We start from the raw sequence: 16,821 nt of genomic DNA on the forward strand, positions 1-16,821 counted from the left end.
GTCATCTAGAAATATAAATGATGTTTGACTAATAAAAATTATCCATTACATTTCTGATATATTGAAGCACTGAACAAAATTTTTAAAATAGCAAGGTCCCGTTTCTATTTTACAGTCTACAGTTGCCCCCCCCTTTCTCATGGACTTGTGGTCTTGAATATTCACAGAGGGGCAATCTCCGTTATTCTCAATGGGGTGCGCTCCTGTGGGCACGCACCCCATTCAAGCCCATGGGGCTTGAATGTAGGCGAGCCTCCGTTTTTGTGGGAGGGGGAGTCCAGAACAGAACCAATGCAAAAACAGAGGACTGACTGTAATATCAAAGCAGCAAATAAAGGGAGAACTCTGGTTCTTCTAATTGCTAATTAAAACAAATTATTTTTTAGCAAACCTTAAAGTGGGATGACTTGAACATACTGGATTTCACCATTTCAGTTATAGGAAGCCATGGGATTAAATGCTCAGAAGAGAGAAAACGTAGGAATTTGGGATTCAAAAGAGGGGCCGATGGTCACAGGCAAGAATAGATTGAAAGATAAAGAACAAAGGAATACATTCATGTAAAATTAAAAACAGTGCTTTAAACAGAATAAGGATGTAGTAAACAATGTGACAAAGAGTTGTAAGATTAAAATGTGGGATATAAATGCACAGACTTATTGAACAAGGATGACACCTATTCACCTGCCTCATTTGCCAGTGTTGTGCTGTCCCTTTAATATGCAAGGGGCAACCTCTATTCTAGGTGTGAGGGATCTACTTATAATGCTACTTGCCATTTACACAGGGCTGTAGAGTGTTCAAAGCATTTGTTATTCTCTTAGCCACCTCTCTCTGCCAGGCTTTTATATTTTATAGTTAGGAGCACATGAGAATGTGCATGAGAATATTTGCCAAAATGGTTGTCCACCACTGATTTAGACAGTCTTTTTTCTGTCCTCATGAAGATTTTTTGAAATCTGGTGAATGGTTGATGTTTTTCTTAAGTGACCTCCTTCCCTTTTCTTTCAGAGAAAATGGGCAGGACTTTCTATCGGGCAAGAAATAGATGGTAAGTGTTAACTCTAAGATACTAATACTAAATTCTAATGACTAGATGATGTCTCCCCATAATCTATAAATTCTTGTGTACTTTCCTCTCTTCTTTCCATCTGGTGTTGTGTAGAAGGTCGCACAGAGGCTAAATAAATTGGTTTTTAAGCATGGAAATTAATTAAAGCAAAAGCCAGCTATGACTCCAGTACTTTGAATGGTGGGATCACTTCATGCTTTAGGGTAACCAATAAAGAGAAATATTTGATGGAGTAGTGTTATATGAGTTCAATGAATAAATTGAACAGATGAATAAAGGCCTGAAGTAAACATTGAAAATGATATGAGGATAAAGTGAGATGTAAAGACTTAAAGTAACCTGGAAGTGAGAGAATGGACCAAATAAGTGGGAAAGTCACACATAAAGTGTTGAAAGGAATAGACTATAGCAGCAAAAGAAATATGAGGAAAAGAAGAAATCAGTGGGGAGGAAGTGAATAAAAAAAAATCAAACTATAGTTTAAATAAGAAAAGGAAAACAAAGATATTAGAAAAGAAGTATTATAAGCAGCAAATAGAGAACATTGTCACTGTAATAAAAATAATGTCAAAGTGACAAAAATAAGAACCGGTGGGACTGGGTCAAAGAATAATCAGTGAAGGACTAAGTATAGAATTGCATGGAAATAATTTAGGAATCATGCAAGATTAATTGTGTCTTATTGAGGAAGCACATGTTTGGTGTACAGTACTTGTAGTCTTGAGAAGCTGTGCCCAATTGTGACTCCACCACACATGTTTATGCAGATCTGATCTTTGTACATGCTGATCTGCTCCCAGGGTTTATGCTTATTCCTACAGAAGAGCATAATGTGTGACACTTCCCTGGAGACCATTGGCAGGCTTCCCCACACCTGTTTTCCTAATGATGTGTTGTCAGTCAGGTTACTGTGCCAGCAGGATTCCTGTGCACTATCCAAGGTGCTGAAGTCCCTTAGGTGTCTGAAACATCTGTCTAGATTTTATTAAGGCAGTGGCCGGTTACAAATCGGCATTTCGCACGTCCGGAGGACGTCCCATTTTAAAAAAGGGGCGTCTCTTTTAGACGCCCCTGGGCTTAATACGGACTCCGTCCGTACAAGATGGAGCCGGCCCTTCTACATGGCCGGCGCCATCTTTGCGTATCGGATGCTGAGCGTCCATACGCGTCGCGTCCTTTGTGATGCAGCGAGTGCGCCCCTGGCGCCTCGCTACATCGCAAACGCGACTCGAAAAGAAGCTCCATTTTGGAGCTTCTTTTTCAGTCCGCAGGGGAGCCGCACCGTGTGGAGGCTCCGGCTCCCCCGCGGACTAGCCGCCGGCGGCGGCAGACCACCGCAAAGCGGCGGTCTGTACCCCGCCAGTGTTTGTGCCTGACATTTCATAAGCTACATTAAATAAAATTGAAGGGGATAGAGCTAGGAAACTCTGGATTGCTTTGACCTGTGTTGTACAGTAAAGATAATTTTACATTGCTGAGTTATATGAGAGTGAGAAGGGAACAGCACTTAAGCATGTCTCTTCTAAATTTTGTCCTGGTGACATAGACAAAGTTGAGTAGTCATTAGTGCTTGAATAAAGTGCACCCTTTGTGCGTCACTTAAGTCACAACATCTTTCAGGTTTAGAACTTGAAAGCCCCAGCTGGTACTGTGATATTGCATCGCTCATATTTGAACTTTCAAAGGAAAGAAAACCATGGAAGATGGCCCTACTGCTCTAAACTGGCCCTAAAAATGCACACTTAGGAGAAAACAACCCATTCAGCCTTAATAACTTCTCCCATTTAATTGTTTTTCAAAGTTGTTATTTCTGGGAAATGATCAGTAAGTGAATTCCTTGTTGTCAACATGGAAACGCTTCCTGCAAACCAGATATTTACAAACTGTACATGAAGAACTCATTAGTGGCAGAGACTGCATTATTCCCACATGTCCTTAAGCTGGAAGATGGCTTCTAAGGGCTGAAAAGCATTATTGAGTTGCTGCAGGCAGGCATACATACATTTTTGTTTATCTCATACTTCAACATTTCCAAAGAGTGGAATCAAGGCTGGGGCTATGCAGATTTAAGCAATTTCAGTTTTCAAAGGCTCTTGTTGATTTCTGGGGAATAAATTAAAATGGATTGCAGTGAAGAGAACCAGTTGTGGGGACGCAGTTAATATTTGGACAAGATTATTAGGGGCAGTTATCTCCCTCTTCTCCATTGTGTTTCTAAATGCACTTGTTCATCCCATCTCATCCACTCCTTACAGGGAAATGTAAATGAACTGTAGATTCTAATGTGTGTGGTCTCTATCTTTGACAGGTGATGCTCTGCCTGTCTCTGGGTATGTGCTTGTGCACAATACCTTACAGGCCCACATAATAAGGATTCATTGTACCCATGCAGGTGTATAAACAATATACAGGTTCTCCCTGTACTTCCATTCTTGCTTACCTGTGATCAGGGTGAAGTGATGTCATAACCACATTGGAGGACAAGGCACCAAAATGTAGGGCATTCAAGAAAAATGTAGGGCATTATAAAATAAAATATAAATGTAATGTAAATATAAATTCACAAAACTTACAAATAGAAATTCACAAAAAAACCTCCTGATCCCCCTGACACCATCTTGCCTCCACTCCTCACCTCCCTGGCAGTCCCTTCCTTACTGACAGGTGAATCATTTGGAAAAGTACATCTCACTCCAGAAGATAAAGTAGACTTGAGCAGTTTGCACACTATGTCTTTCTATAATAATAGCTACAAAACTGAAAAATGGTAATAGCATATGGGCCATTTATTTTTTTTAAAAAATAATCCAAATCCAAATGCTATGAGATGGCTGGTGGGAAAATGTGAAAGTGCTGAGAGGGAGGGAGGGACTGTAAACATATTAGGTGATGCATTCCAGGGTTTGTACAAATAGTGACCAAGTAAGTTACCTTGCGGCAAGTCACATTCTCCCAGCCTCAGAGAATGGTAATGGCAAACCACCTCTGAAAAAACCTGTCAAGAAAACTTGCTTTAGGGTCACCGTAAGTTGGAAAAAAACTTGGACACAATAACAAGAAAAAAAGTCTGCAGTTCTTTCACACATAGTACATGAGAATGGCAGGGGAAGGGTTTAAATATCAGCTACCGCTGTATTCCCCAACTCACACATGAGAAGGCAGTTGCGGCAGCACCAGACCTCTCCGGAGCACATTGTCAGATGCTTCGGATCCCCCTGAGCAGTACAAGAAGGAAAGGGCAAAGGAGGAACCTTCTGTCAGATGGTGCCCATGTGCCAGGCTGACCTGTCCACGTATTCTCTGGCCCCAATTGGGCTGCCTGGCTCAGTTCTCTGAGACAGCGGTGGCAGTAGCAGGAGGAGGAATGCAGCGGCGCTACTCCATCTTTCCCTTCTCGTCCCCTGGCCTCTGAATGTCCAGGCAAGGCACGAACAGGCTCTCCTCTGTTGTCTTAACCAGCCTCAGCTGTCTGACCCAGCCAAGTGCCCTTCCTTCTTCCTTATTGCTTCCTCTCCTTGCCTGTCTCAGCAGGCCCCCCTCACCCATGATGCCCAGCCAGGCCTCTGCCTTCCTGGTTTTCTTATTCACCTCCATCCCTCGCTTTCCTTCCCTTCTGGGTGCAGCTGCAGGAAAGGCAGCTGTGAATGGTAAAGAGCCCTGGCAGAAAGGTCTGGTGGGAGAAGGGGCTCACTGGAAGTTCATCCTTCTTAAAATGGAGGACATTTTGTAATCTTACCTGGACCCCCAGACAAAAAGTTATAATGTAGGACTTGTTCAGGAAAAGGAGGACGTCTGGTCACCCTGCCTATGATGGCTATTTGCTAATATGAAATAAAATTCACTTAGGGAAGAGCTATGGTTAGGAGTGATTTAAAATGTGTGAGTCCTATTGTTGTTTTTGTTACTTCAGTTTATTACTCATTTGATTAAAATGGTGCGGGATATTGGACACACAACTGTACCTTTCCACCCCTAATCTTTCACCAGAGCTAGAGCAGCAAGTGTCATCCTGTTTAACAACTGTCTCCCACTGGATGCACCATTGGCGTCTGAAGCTCAATATGTCCAAGACAGAGCTTCTTGTTTTCCCTCCTAAGCCCACCCTTCACTACTCCTTTTCTATTTCTGTCAATAACATCTCTATCCAGCCGGTCCAGGAAGCCCGCAGTCTTGGTTTCATCTTTGACTCCTCTTTGTCATTTATCCCTCAGATCCAGACTACAGCCAAAGTCTGCAGATTTTTTCTCTATAATATCGCCAAAATCCGTCCATATCTCTCAGCTTCTACCGCAAAGGCACTGGTCCATGCCCTAGTGGTCTCACGACTAGACTACTGTAACCTCCTCTTGACAGGGCTTCCCCTCTCTCATCTCCACCCATTAATTTCTGTTCAGCATTCAGCTGCACGCATTATTTCACTCGCTTGCCGTTATGATCATGTCTCCCCTCTGTGGTCCTCCCTTCACTGGCTCCCTTTTCCTTTCCGCATCAGGTACAAACTTTTGCTACTCACCTTTAAAGCCCTGCACGGGCTGGCCCCTCTTTATTTAACCGATCTTCTCTCTCCCTACATCCCTACTCGCACTCTCCGCTCTGGTAGCCAAAGTCTCCTCTTTCAACCCAGGATCTCCTCTGCCCCATCCCGGATCTGTCCCTTCTCTCTTGCTGCCCCTCATTCCTGGAACCTTCTTCCTCTGCATGCACGGCTCATCACTTCCCTAACCAGCTTTAAGGCTGAGCTGAAAACCATATTGTTTAGGGAAGCGTTCTCAGGGAATTTGTGATTGTCATCTGGCTGTCTGACAATATTTGATGTGATGTGATTTGTTTTATATTTGATGTTTTTAATTTGTTTTTTTCTTTTCTATATGGTAATTTTTCTATTCCTCTTTTATTGTTATCTTAGAATGTACGCCTTGGGCAGGCTTTTATATACTTTTTAATTTTACCGACTTTGTACAGCGCTATGTATAATTACAGTGCTTTAGAAATAAAGTTTAATAATAATAATAATAATAATAATAATAATGCTGAAGACAAACGTTTTCATCCATCGTTAGATTGTCTTTCCAGTGTACAGTGATTTGCACCAAAGGAGTAGCCAAGGGTCTGGCTTGACCATCTAACTGAACTTGCTTTTGAATTTTATTTCAACAAACTGCAGTACTATGGGTTGATAATATGGCATTTCAAATAATTTCAGGTGTATTCTCTTAAACTTTAAGAATTACAATCAGGTAGCATTTAGTTTGATAACATAGAACTTCACATGTTTACCAACAGCTTTGTCAGCTCTAAAATGGCTGAGTTATGGTGGTGTGTGGTAGAAAAATGTACTAAGTAGCAAGGCATCTGTATTGTTGCAATTTTGCATGGGAGGCTTGTGCCAGTATTTTCTGCTCAGTTATCCTGTTCTGTATAAGAACTGGATTAATTGGATTGGAGAAATCAAAAGGCTGCCATGGATACATAACATAGCTTTGTCTCTAATATAATGAGTATTTAAAGATTATAAACATGATTAAATGCATTTGACAATGTGGAAAATTCATTTTTGAACAATGATCCTTAGTATATAGCTATTTGCAGGGGTGCACTTAGGTGATTTAGACTTTGGATTTAAATCCTATGTCTGCTTCGCTTTAGACAACAATCTCTATTATTTCAAAAAGTAGTAAGCCAGCCTAATCTCCAGCCTTGAAATGATATTCATGGTTTGTTGCTGTTGTTAACTCCCTTGGAGTCAACTTCATCTCATAGTAACCTCACGGATGAGACACCTTCAAGACCTGCTGTCCTCAACTGCTCTGCATACTTCCTTCAGGCACTTGGCAGTAGCCTCTTTGATTGAGTCTATCCTTCTGGTAGGCAGTGTACCTCTTTTTCAATCATGAGAAGGCATGTTTAGAAAAGACAGTGATGCTAGGAAAGGTAGAGGGCTGTAGAAGGAGAGGAAGACTGCATGCCAGATGGATAGACTCAATCAGAGAGATCACAGATCTGTCTACAGGACCTGAGCAGAGAGGTAGAGGATAGAAGGTCTTGAGGATGTCTCATTCACAGGGTCACCATGAGTCAAGATCAGTTGAAGGCAGACCTCATACCTTTGCCCCATTAGTTCTTTTGTGTGTGAGTAAGCGAGTGAGTAAGCTTATGAAAGTGAATTCCTTTCTTAAAAAATAAACTAAATTAATTTGGACACTGCCTCTGGCGTTTTCTGGATTTGGAACCGCTATAGAAAGGCAGAGATCCCAGCTTCATGTTACCAAAGCCCTCTTGCTGCTTCCTATTGAGTTAAATTAATTTCCTCATTGAATTCAATTTGTGGGTCCCCTGTTGGGACTCTCTCTCTCTCTCTCTCTCTCTCTCTCTCTCTCACACACACACACACACACACACACACGGACACATTCAAGGTACCCTTGGAGCCTTTGCTGCCTGCCATCTTGATTGCATCAACCAGTGCACCAGCTAGGAGGGTTTTTCTCACATTTTGATTACAAGTGAATAGGCATTACATCTGCTAGGAGATTACTATAGGTCACATCTGTTTACATCTCATACTGTTGTTAGAAGTGTGGACATTCTCACCTTTTATCTTCTTTACTTTTTAGTATGCTTTTTCTCCAGACTTAAGTTGCTGCCAGGTTCATACTGATGCAAACACATGCACACACTAATACATCTAGCTTCCTGTATTATAGTTTACTTTATATATGCTCTATAGGTTACACGAGGTTACCCTCTGTATTACATAGGTTTATTCCTACAATGGATAACTGAACTATCCTAGCCTGTAACAGTCTCTTAGACTCAAGAGGTCCTAGAAGATAAAGGGGAGGCTTTGTTTTTTAAAAAGAAATTTGTGATTCATTCATTGATATTAAAATGTATTCCCTCCAAGGATGCTGCTCTGCAGTGTATTACACAAAACCTTAAAACAATTGAGAAGCACATTGTAAATATACAGTGTTCATTCTTTCATTATTTTGGTTGAAAACATTGCTTAAGCATTTGTTTTAATGATTAAGGTAGAGTGGGGGAGCAACTGTAGTTCTCCTAGTGTTGCTGGATTGCAACTCCTGTCAACCCTAGCTAGCATAGGCAGTGGTGAAGAATTATGGTAGTTGTGGTACCAGAATATTAATTTTCTTTGTCCACATGCTTCTTCTTAAGTGAATGGTTAGGAATGACTTGGACTTGGATCCTACTACAGTGTAATGATGTCTGTGTTTCTTTTCTTGCACTATAGTGTCCTTGTATAACTTTGATAAGACCAAGCAGTGCATTGGCACTATAACCATTGAGATTGACTTCCTGCAGAAGAAGAGTGTTGACTCTAACCCCTATGACTCAGACAAAATGGCAGCAGAGTTCATCCAGCAGTTCAATAACCAGGCATTCACAGTTGGACAGCAGGTAATGTTGTGTGTGTGTGTTTCTAACTTAGCAATACAGCTGTTCCTCTCTTGTGAAGAGTGGCTTACTCTAGTCTTGTAAATAGCCAACTTCCTGAATAGTCGTGTAAGTAAGCTTTACATGTTCATCTAGATTAGAATGATAAAAGTGCTATCTACTAGTTAGATTAGAAATCTTTGATTTATTTGCAGAAAAGGTTTTCCATGATGAAGGGTAAGTAAAGTTATTTTAGAATGGGATGGAGAGAAACTTTGCTGCCTCCACAGAATTTTGGATTTCAGTGCCATTCAGCCCTCTGCAGCTTGTTCAAGGGAAAAGTTTTGTGGAATTGCAGTTCAAAATTTGTGGAAGGCCAAAGGTTCCCTAGCTCTGTTTTAGGAAACAGTGAAAGAGGTTTCTTTGCCTCGATGCTGATGTTATGCCGTGCGTCCAACCATGTGCTGCATCAGAGTAATGCTGAAAAGCCGGCACCTTGTCGACAAGGGCAGCTTTTTGCAGCTCTAAAAGGAGCGGCATTGTGCCATTCCTTTTTAGAGCTGGAAAAGCAGTTGCCATGGTCCTGATCCGGCGCTGAAGGGCGGCAGGAAGCTGCTCCTTCAGGGTCAACTGTCGAGCCCCTTGGTAAAGCATTGATCTATCAAGATTCCTTTCACTACAGTTAGAAAGTATCTTTTTCCTGGGATTAGCACACAAATGACAAAAAAGACACCCCCCCCCCAGTGAATATCACTTTTAACAGCAGCCCAGTGTCTCATAGAATGGGTAGTTATGTTCTATAATATGGACATCAGCACAGTCTTAAACTTCATAAAGCATCCTGTTGGAACTTACTGGGCAAAATATGTTTAGATACCTTCTTGATTTGCAAATTCGCTTGTTTATCTTTCTTGCTAATCAAAAGAAGAGCATGCAAATATTGTGACTGCTTGCTTTCCCCCCCTTTATTTTGTTCCTGCAGCTTGTCTTCAGCTTTAATGACAAACTTTTTGGCCTCTTGGTCAAGGACATTGAAGCCATGGATCCCAGCATCCTTAAAGGAGAGCCTGCTACAGGCAAAAAACAGAAGGTAAACGCTCCAATTGTCTCTTTGTTTTAGGTTAGCATGCAAGTATAGTCCTCCCTCTGTTCTCATGGTTTTTAAACTCGCGTCCCTTGCTTATGTGCAAGGGATGAATGGGGGAGGGGGAAGGGAACAATGGGGTGTGTGCCCCAAGGAAAACATGCTGGTTGCATTAGCTCTTAGTTGATTGAATGCACACTTTTTTTTCCTCCTTGTAGGTTTCTGTTATTTTTAACAGATGTAAATATGGTAAACTTTGTTTATAGTGTCTTCTCTTATTATGCTTTGCCTCATATTGTGCCCTGTCTTACTGTATATTCTGACTATACGTCGATCTCATATATAAGTCAAGGGCAAGTTTTGGGGCCAAAGTAATGGATCTTGGTATGACTCATGGATAAATCAAGAGTAAAACTTTGAGGCTCCTCAGGTCCATGGTGCCTCTTCAGCACTTCCCTGGTAGTGGACAGAGGCTGTGGACAGAGGCTGTATTTATGTCTGCTTTGAGCAGTCCATTCCCAGGCACAGAGAGAAAGTGGGGAAGAAGGTGTATTTGTGAGTGTTTGTCACTGAATGAGCTGCCATCATCAGCATTACCATATTTTTGGGCATAAATTTCTTGACTTATAGATGAGTATATATGGTATGCTTACACCCATCCAGCTTGAATAAAGTATTATAGTACTTTTCTGACACTTGGCTGTTCAGACAGCCAATTTCCTTTCTGGTACTCCAGATTCCAAGTCCCGTTCCTTATTTTTGCATACTGGGCAGGAAACAGATTGCTACCAATAATCCTTTTTGACATATGGTGCTAAGAATATTGTCAAGGCAAAATGCCAGCTGTGTTATGATGACTTCATATTCTACTGCCTGCTGATTTCTGCTATTAGAAATCTTATTTTAGTATTAAAATCATTTTCTTGTTGCCTTGTGAGGCTTTGTGGAAAATATTAAGTGAGACTGTCATACTTCAAGGCTTTCAGTTGTGGGTTTCCTTTGCTCCCAATGCACAGATCGAAGTTGGTCTTGTTGTTGGGAACAGTCAAGTTGCATTTGAAAAGGCAGAGAGCTCTTCCCTCACTCTCATTGGTAAGTGTAATAATATGTAATAGTTGTAAATTCCATACAGGAGCATATCTACCCTCTCCATAAGTTCATATAATATATAACCCATTAAAAAGTTGTTTTGTACTTGGATGCATTTTTACACATATTGATGTAAGTAATTTCAGATTCAGGAAGTGGAGGAATGAATGCATATTTTAAAAAATTGCTTGCCTGATCACCCGATGCATTTCCCCCCAATATTTTAAATGTTTATTTTAATTCTTAAAATTACAAAAATATCAACATAATAACCACACACAGACAAAAATACTGTTCAGCATCAAAAACATTACACAATACAAATCAATTAACATAGAAATACATGTTAGTAGATGTTAATCTTTTTGGCAAATCAGGTAATCTCAGTTGACCTTAATCATCGTTCTGATCCAAAGAGGTAACTATATTTCTTGTTTAATTTACTTCCCAGTAGACTGCAAAAACTTCCTACTTGAATTTTTCCTTGATATTTCTCTTTCTTTTATAAGTGAATGAAACTTCTACTTATTGTTGATAATGTTTCTGTAGATAACAGATTTAGATTCCAACCTCTTTCCCCTTGTTCTTAACTAATTAAATATTTCCTGATTTTTCTCTGTTTTCTTTCTCTGCTAGATATTATTCATTTTTCACTATTTTTTTGAATTTGGTCATTTTTTATCCCAGTGTTTTTTATACGTTTCCAATCTTCTTCCAATTAGTTTACTGATTGGTTTCTCATTAACACAATTAGTGTGTCCATATCCATCATTTCCTTTAGTTTGATTAACCACTCTTCAATTGCAGGTGTTTTCTCATTCGTCCAGTAACTGTCATATAGTATTCTCACAGCCGTTACCATATATAGTATTATTTTTGTATGTTTTCTCCCTATTTCCTTATTGATTGTGTTGGTCATGTTAAGAAGGTGCAGTTCCAGAGTAGAGGGTATTTTCTCTTGTGTAATTTTTCTAATTTGGCTATGAATTTTCCTCCAATATTTTTGGGCATCTTCATATGTGCCCCACATGTGGAAAAATTAACCCTGTATGTCTTGATATTTCCAACATTTTGTAATTCCTGTTTTGTACATGGTGTTAAGTCTGATTGGTGATAGGTAGCAAAGATGAAGAATTTTAAGGAAGTTTTCTTTTAGATTTTGACATAAAGGGCCCCCCCGAAACAGATGGTCCTTAAGGGAACGCCAGGATGAGGCCATGGCAGTCGCATGTTACGCCCCAAACCCAGCTTTTTGCTGGCATTAAAAGAAAAAGGGAGTGGTTGTGAGAAGAAACAATTGCAAATGCAAAGAATCAGTTGAAACCATTTGAGAGAAAAGAGCAGAGTGGAGTGGAGCGCTATGTTAAACGCTGAGCTAAACGAAGAACACTGAACACTGATCTCTGAGACATAGAGCTAACTGGGTGAGAGAGTAAGGAGAAAAAGCAGAAACTTCTTTTGAGTTGTGGCAGCTCTTCATCCTATTCAGTCCTCTGTCTTGAAGAGTTCTCTGTCTTCTCAACAGAGAGGTTCTGGACCAGGTCCCTGACAAGCCCCTATACTTCCCTCTCTTACCAGAGAAGTATGAAGGCAGATATTTTCTGCCTTACTTGACTCAGCAGCGTGGCTTCAGATCATTAGCTCCTGTGACCTGCTGCCTCCTTTTTTGCCATCACATTGAAAGTCCCCACTTGATGCCATTTTTTAACTTGCATAAGGATTGGACAAATAACTACTTAAAGAGTAAGTGTGCTGTAGTGGTTAGCTTGTTGAACTATCAATCAAGAGATGGTTTTAGTTGTTAAGGTTTTATTTGTCACTGAGCCGCTAAAACTTGCTGTGAGACCTTGGTCCTTCCTCAGTCTCAATCTTATGGGGTTATTTTGAAGTTAGAATGGGGAAGAGGAGATCCATAAGTACTGCCTTGAGCAAACTGGAGGGAAAATTGGATATAAATGGAGCTAATAAATAAAACAGGTCTCAGAGGCCACCTCCAAGTTACATAAAAACGTCCACGTGAAATGGTGTAGACACTCCTTGTTGTAACAGAGAGTTTAAAAGGACACATGAGATTCTGGAAAAGGAGAGCTTTTCAACGTAACATCTCTACATATACATACTTAAAGATAGCTATCATGTCACCTCTCAGTCTTCTCTTCTCCAGCTCTTGAGTTGACTGGGCAATAGGTGGGATATACATGTATAGCTACTCAACAGCAGCATGTTGTACATATGCACAGGCACCTCTTTTATGTGATTTGGAGAGCCTGTTAATGGTCCTTAATAAGCATAGAAAATAGATACTCTAAGGACCAAATTTCACCTCATATTTTTATCAGTGTCATCCATAGATTTGGGCTTTTTCAATCAATCAATCTGTTTATTCGGTCATTGACCAATATAAAATAATAAAAAACAATAAAATAATAATTGTACAGCACAATCGCTTCTCGGCCTTTTGGCTAAGATCAAGTGTAGATTTGGGCTTTGTTTTTCAAGTTTCACACCCCCACACACTTATTTATTTATTTATTTATTTATTTAATTTCATTTTTAGGCCGCCTTTCTCCCAGAAAGGGACCCAAGGTGGCTCACAAGATAAAAACATTTAAAAAAAATTTACAGTAAAATTTAAAAAACAGTTAAAGTCATCTAATTAAAACAATATAAAATTAGCACTAAAAATATACAAAAAATTGAAACATAACTAAAACACACACTTGCATATGGCTGTGGTTCATGGCCAATCGAGGGTTGACTGGGGCTGGAACAGCCAGAGGCTGCTCCAAGCCAATAGTCTGCTTCACCCCTGACAAGAAATGATCATTCATTCCCCCTGAAAGTTTCTTAGAGCAAAGTAGCTCTTTCTAAAAAAATACCAGGGCCTTGCAAAACCTTAGGTGGTACTTGCAATGTGCCATATTTTGTCCATCCTAGTCCTGGATGCTACATATTGTATAAATAGAATCTAAGCACCTTTTAAAATTACACTAAAATACATGCTTTCCCATAGGGAATATTGATAAGAATGGAACCACTTGTGATGGAAGTGGATCTGTGCTTCCGGATACTGACTACCTCTAAGTATCAGATAGCGGTTAAGAAGTGATTTCCAGCATTCCAAGAATGCTGCTGAAGCACTGGAAATGAATCTGGCCAGAGGAAGAATTTTGGAGGGTGGAAGAAAGGAAGCCTCTATATCGTGTAGATGTGCCATATAATTTAAAACTTCACATAATGTTTTTCAGGCTAAAGGGAAAAAACGAAAAGGGGCTAGATCACATAATTTTTTTCAGGCTGAGGGAAAAAACTGAAAAGGGACTAGATGTTGAATGTACTCAACTCAAAGCAGAGAACAAAACCCATTCTTGGCTCTGGTAGAAAACAAAAGCCCATCCTGTGAGGTACAGTGGTACCCCGGGATACGAATGCGCCGGGTTACGAATTTTTCGGGATACGAAAAAATCCCATAGGGATTTATTGCTTCGGCTTACGAAGGTTTCTTCGGGTTACGAAAAAACCGCGGCGCTATTTTCCGCCACCGGAGGGCAGCAGAGAGCTATTTTTCCATTAGCGCCTATGGGAATTCGGCTTACGAAGGTATTTCGGGTTACGAAATTAGCCGCGGAACGAATTAATTTCGTAACCCGGGGTACCACTGTATGCTGAAGTTTAATTGACCAAGCTCACATCATTCTCTAGGTTCTTCTCAGGTGATTGGCTTAAGGAAGGAACATCTTTCTGAATCCGCTTAGTGCTCTCCAGAGGCTAGAGATGATGGGAGCTATAGTCAAGCACATCATAGTCAAGGGGGCATATGGTTGGTGAGGTCTGACCTTGAAGAATAGACTGTTGTGCCTGGCTCACCTTCCTGTTTCTTACTGCAGGAGAAGATAGGTCAGGCTACAGGGAAGTTGGATTATGCCAAAGTATCCAGCAAGAATTTGCAATCTGTTTCAGATTCATTCACTTGAATGCACACTTGCTTTCTGGTTCTTGTTCATTTGTTCTCTGTGTTTGGAAGGCACGAAGAAGCTGGTTGGGTGAGTGGGCCAGGTTGGGAGGAAGACAACAATGCTTGGTTCAGATGCATGCTGGCCACCTTAATATGTACGTGCATGGCAAGGAATGGGAGATGTTTGAGCAGCAATAGAGAACAAACCTCTCTGTAGAGGAAAGGAATGTACCTACAGAAGTAGTCCTGATCATAGAGTAGATCATAGCCTGAATGGTAAATAGGTTTTGTACCTAAAAAGTAATAAATGACTAAATCTAGTGTTCAGGCAGTCTATGTTCTTTGCCTAAATTCTAAATTCTATATTTTAAATAAATAAAAAATGTCAGGAACAATCTAATTTCACCACATATTCAGTAGCTTTAAATTTGGAGTTTCTCTTATCTTACATAATCTGTTGTAGTTTTGCTAGAAGATAAAAAGATATGTGCAAGGAATTGCCATGCTTTAGAGAGCCACTGCAAACGTTAGTGAAACTAGAATTCTAAAATTTCAACAAGCATGGCCCGCACACCTGGAAATCGATATCTTTTCAGCCATGGGAGTAGAAATGTTGCTTTTTGATACTGGAATCAGGGTTTCTTACTTATTTATTTCATTTGTGTGCTGCCTTTCTCCCAGAAAGGGACCCAAGGTGGCTCACAGATGAAAACATTTAAAAACTTTGCAATAAAAAAGTAAAAGCAGTTAAAATAATCTAACTTAATATAGTATAAAATTATGTAAAAATATACAAAGTTAAAAAGCATAACTAAAACACATACCCTTATAAAAGCCACCCTGACATGATTACGTATATATTAAAAACCTGCTAGAATAAAAATGTCTTAGTTTGCCAGCAAAAAGAAAGCAGACAGGGGGCCAGCCTCGCCTACTGTGAAAGGTCAAATGCATCTGAGGAAGTAGACTTAAGTCTACGAAAGCTCACACTGCCAACATCTTTCTTTCAGTTCATCTCAAAGATGCTACAAGATCTCTCTGCATGCTGATACTGCAGACTAACATAGCTATATCTTTGAATTGTGCCCTAACCAAGTGAGCTTAATGTTTCTGTGTAAGGTGAATTTCCTATTCAGTGTCATTCAGTGATCCTGTGAAACTGCAGCATAAGTACAGCCCTGCTCTCCATTGGCTGGGAAGAAGAGCATCTCAGTTCAGAATCTTTAATGTTTCCCATTTTCCTGCTGCTTTTAAAGTGCGTCTAGCTGACAGTAGTCTTTTGGGACAGTGGTGAGATAATTACTACCATTGCAAACAAGTCGGAACATGGACTGGGGATGCTTTACATTAATTCTGTGGTTTTTGACTTTGTGATTTGGATCTGGGGAATTCTTTTCCCTGTAACCTTTAGATTTGATAGTTGTAGCATAGTATGTCCATAGTAGGTATAGTAGTTGTGCAGATTTCCCATTGCATCTGGCTTTGTCATGTTGGTAGTAGCCTTTGGTGGCAATTTCTTCATTAAGGTCAGTCTTGAACCTTCTTTTACCTTAAGCAATTAGATGCTTTGATAAGGATTGTTTTTTTTAATACCTTGATAGGTACAAGTGTTTATTAAAAACTAAACTTGGAGAAGATTATTGTTATTATCATATTTTATTTATATAGTACCATTGGTATACATGACACTTTACATGAGCGGCTTACAGTTGTTAATTTGACAATTGCTTGTCCTCAGGCTTATAATCTAAAAAGACACAAAACAAAAGAGAGCAGGATGGCAGAAGATTCTGGCTGCTATTCTCTCCCTCAGGCCACAGTAATGGCAATTGGAATGGAGGGAGGCCAGAAGATGCTGATAAGTTATTTAATATCAGAATCATTATTTTGAAAAATAGCTTCTGTTAATTCTGATTGTTGTTGTATGCTTTAATGTTTCTGATTTATGGAGACCCTAAAATGAGAGCCAGCCTGGTGCTATAACTATAGAAACCAGAGTTCAAATCCCCACTTGGCCATGGAACCCACTGGGTGGCCTTGGGCCAGTCACACTCTCTCAGCCTCAGAGGAGGGGATTGACAAACCCTCTCTGAACAAATCTTGCCACGGGCAAATCTTGCCTATGGTAAGTTTGCTTTAGGGGCACCATAGGTCAGAAACGACTTGACAACACCCAACAACAGCAACAAGATGAACTTATGAAAGGGTGTTCTTGGCTAAAATTGT

The 16,821-nt window shown here is 40.2% G+C and overlaps 1 protein-coding gene and 1 pseudogene across 2 annotated transcripts in view; both read left to right on the plus strand.

Annotated features, from left to right (window-relative positions):
• NSF (N-ethylmaleimide sensitive factor, vesicle fusing ATPase) overlaps positions 1 to 16,821 on the plus strand; it is an 84,361-nt gene that overhangs the window by 19,190 nt on the left and 48,350 nt on the right. For both annotated transcript variants that reach the window (XM_042475017.1, XM_042475016.1), the window contains exons 4-7: positions 1,012 to 1,051; positions 8,325 to 8,491; positions 9,450 to 9,557; positions 10,568 to 10,643. In XM_042475017.1, coding sequence (XP_042330951.1) covers positions 1,012 to 1,051; positions 8,325 to 8,491; positions 9,450 to 9,557; positions 10,568 to 10,643 — 391 coding nt within the window. The remainder of the gene's footprint in view (positions 1 to 1,011; positions 1,052 to 8,324; positions 8,492 to 9,449; positions 9,558 to 10,567; positions 10,644 to 16,821) is intronic.
• Positions 13,083 to 13,284, plus strand: LOC121935829 (annotated as a pseudogene).

This window comes from Sceloporus undulatus, chromosome 6 (genome assembly GCF_019175285.1).
Source record: "Sceloporus undulatus isolate JIND9_A2432 ecotype Alabama chromosome 6, SceUnd_v1.1, whole genome shotgun sequence".
Classification (NCBI taxonomy): Eukaryota; Metazoa; Chordata; class Lepidosauria; order Squamata; family Phrynosomatidae; genus Sceloporus; species Sceloporus undulatus.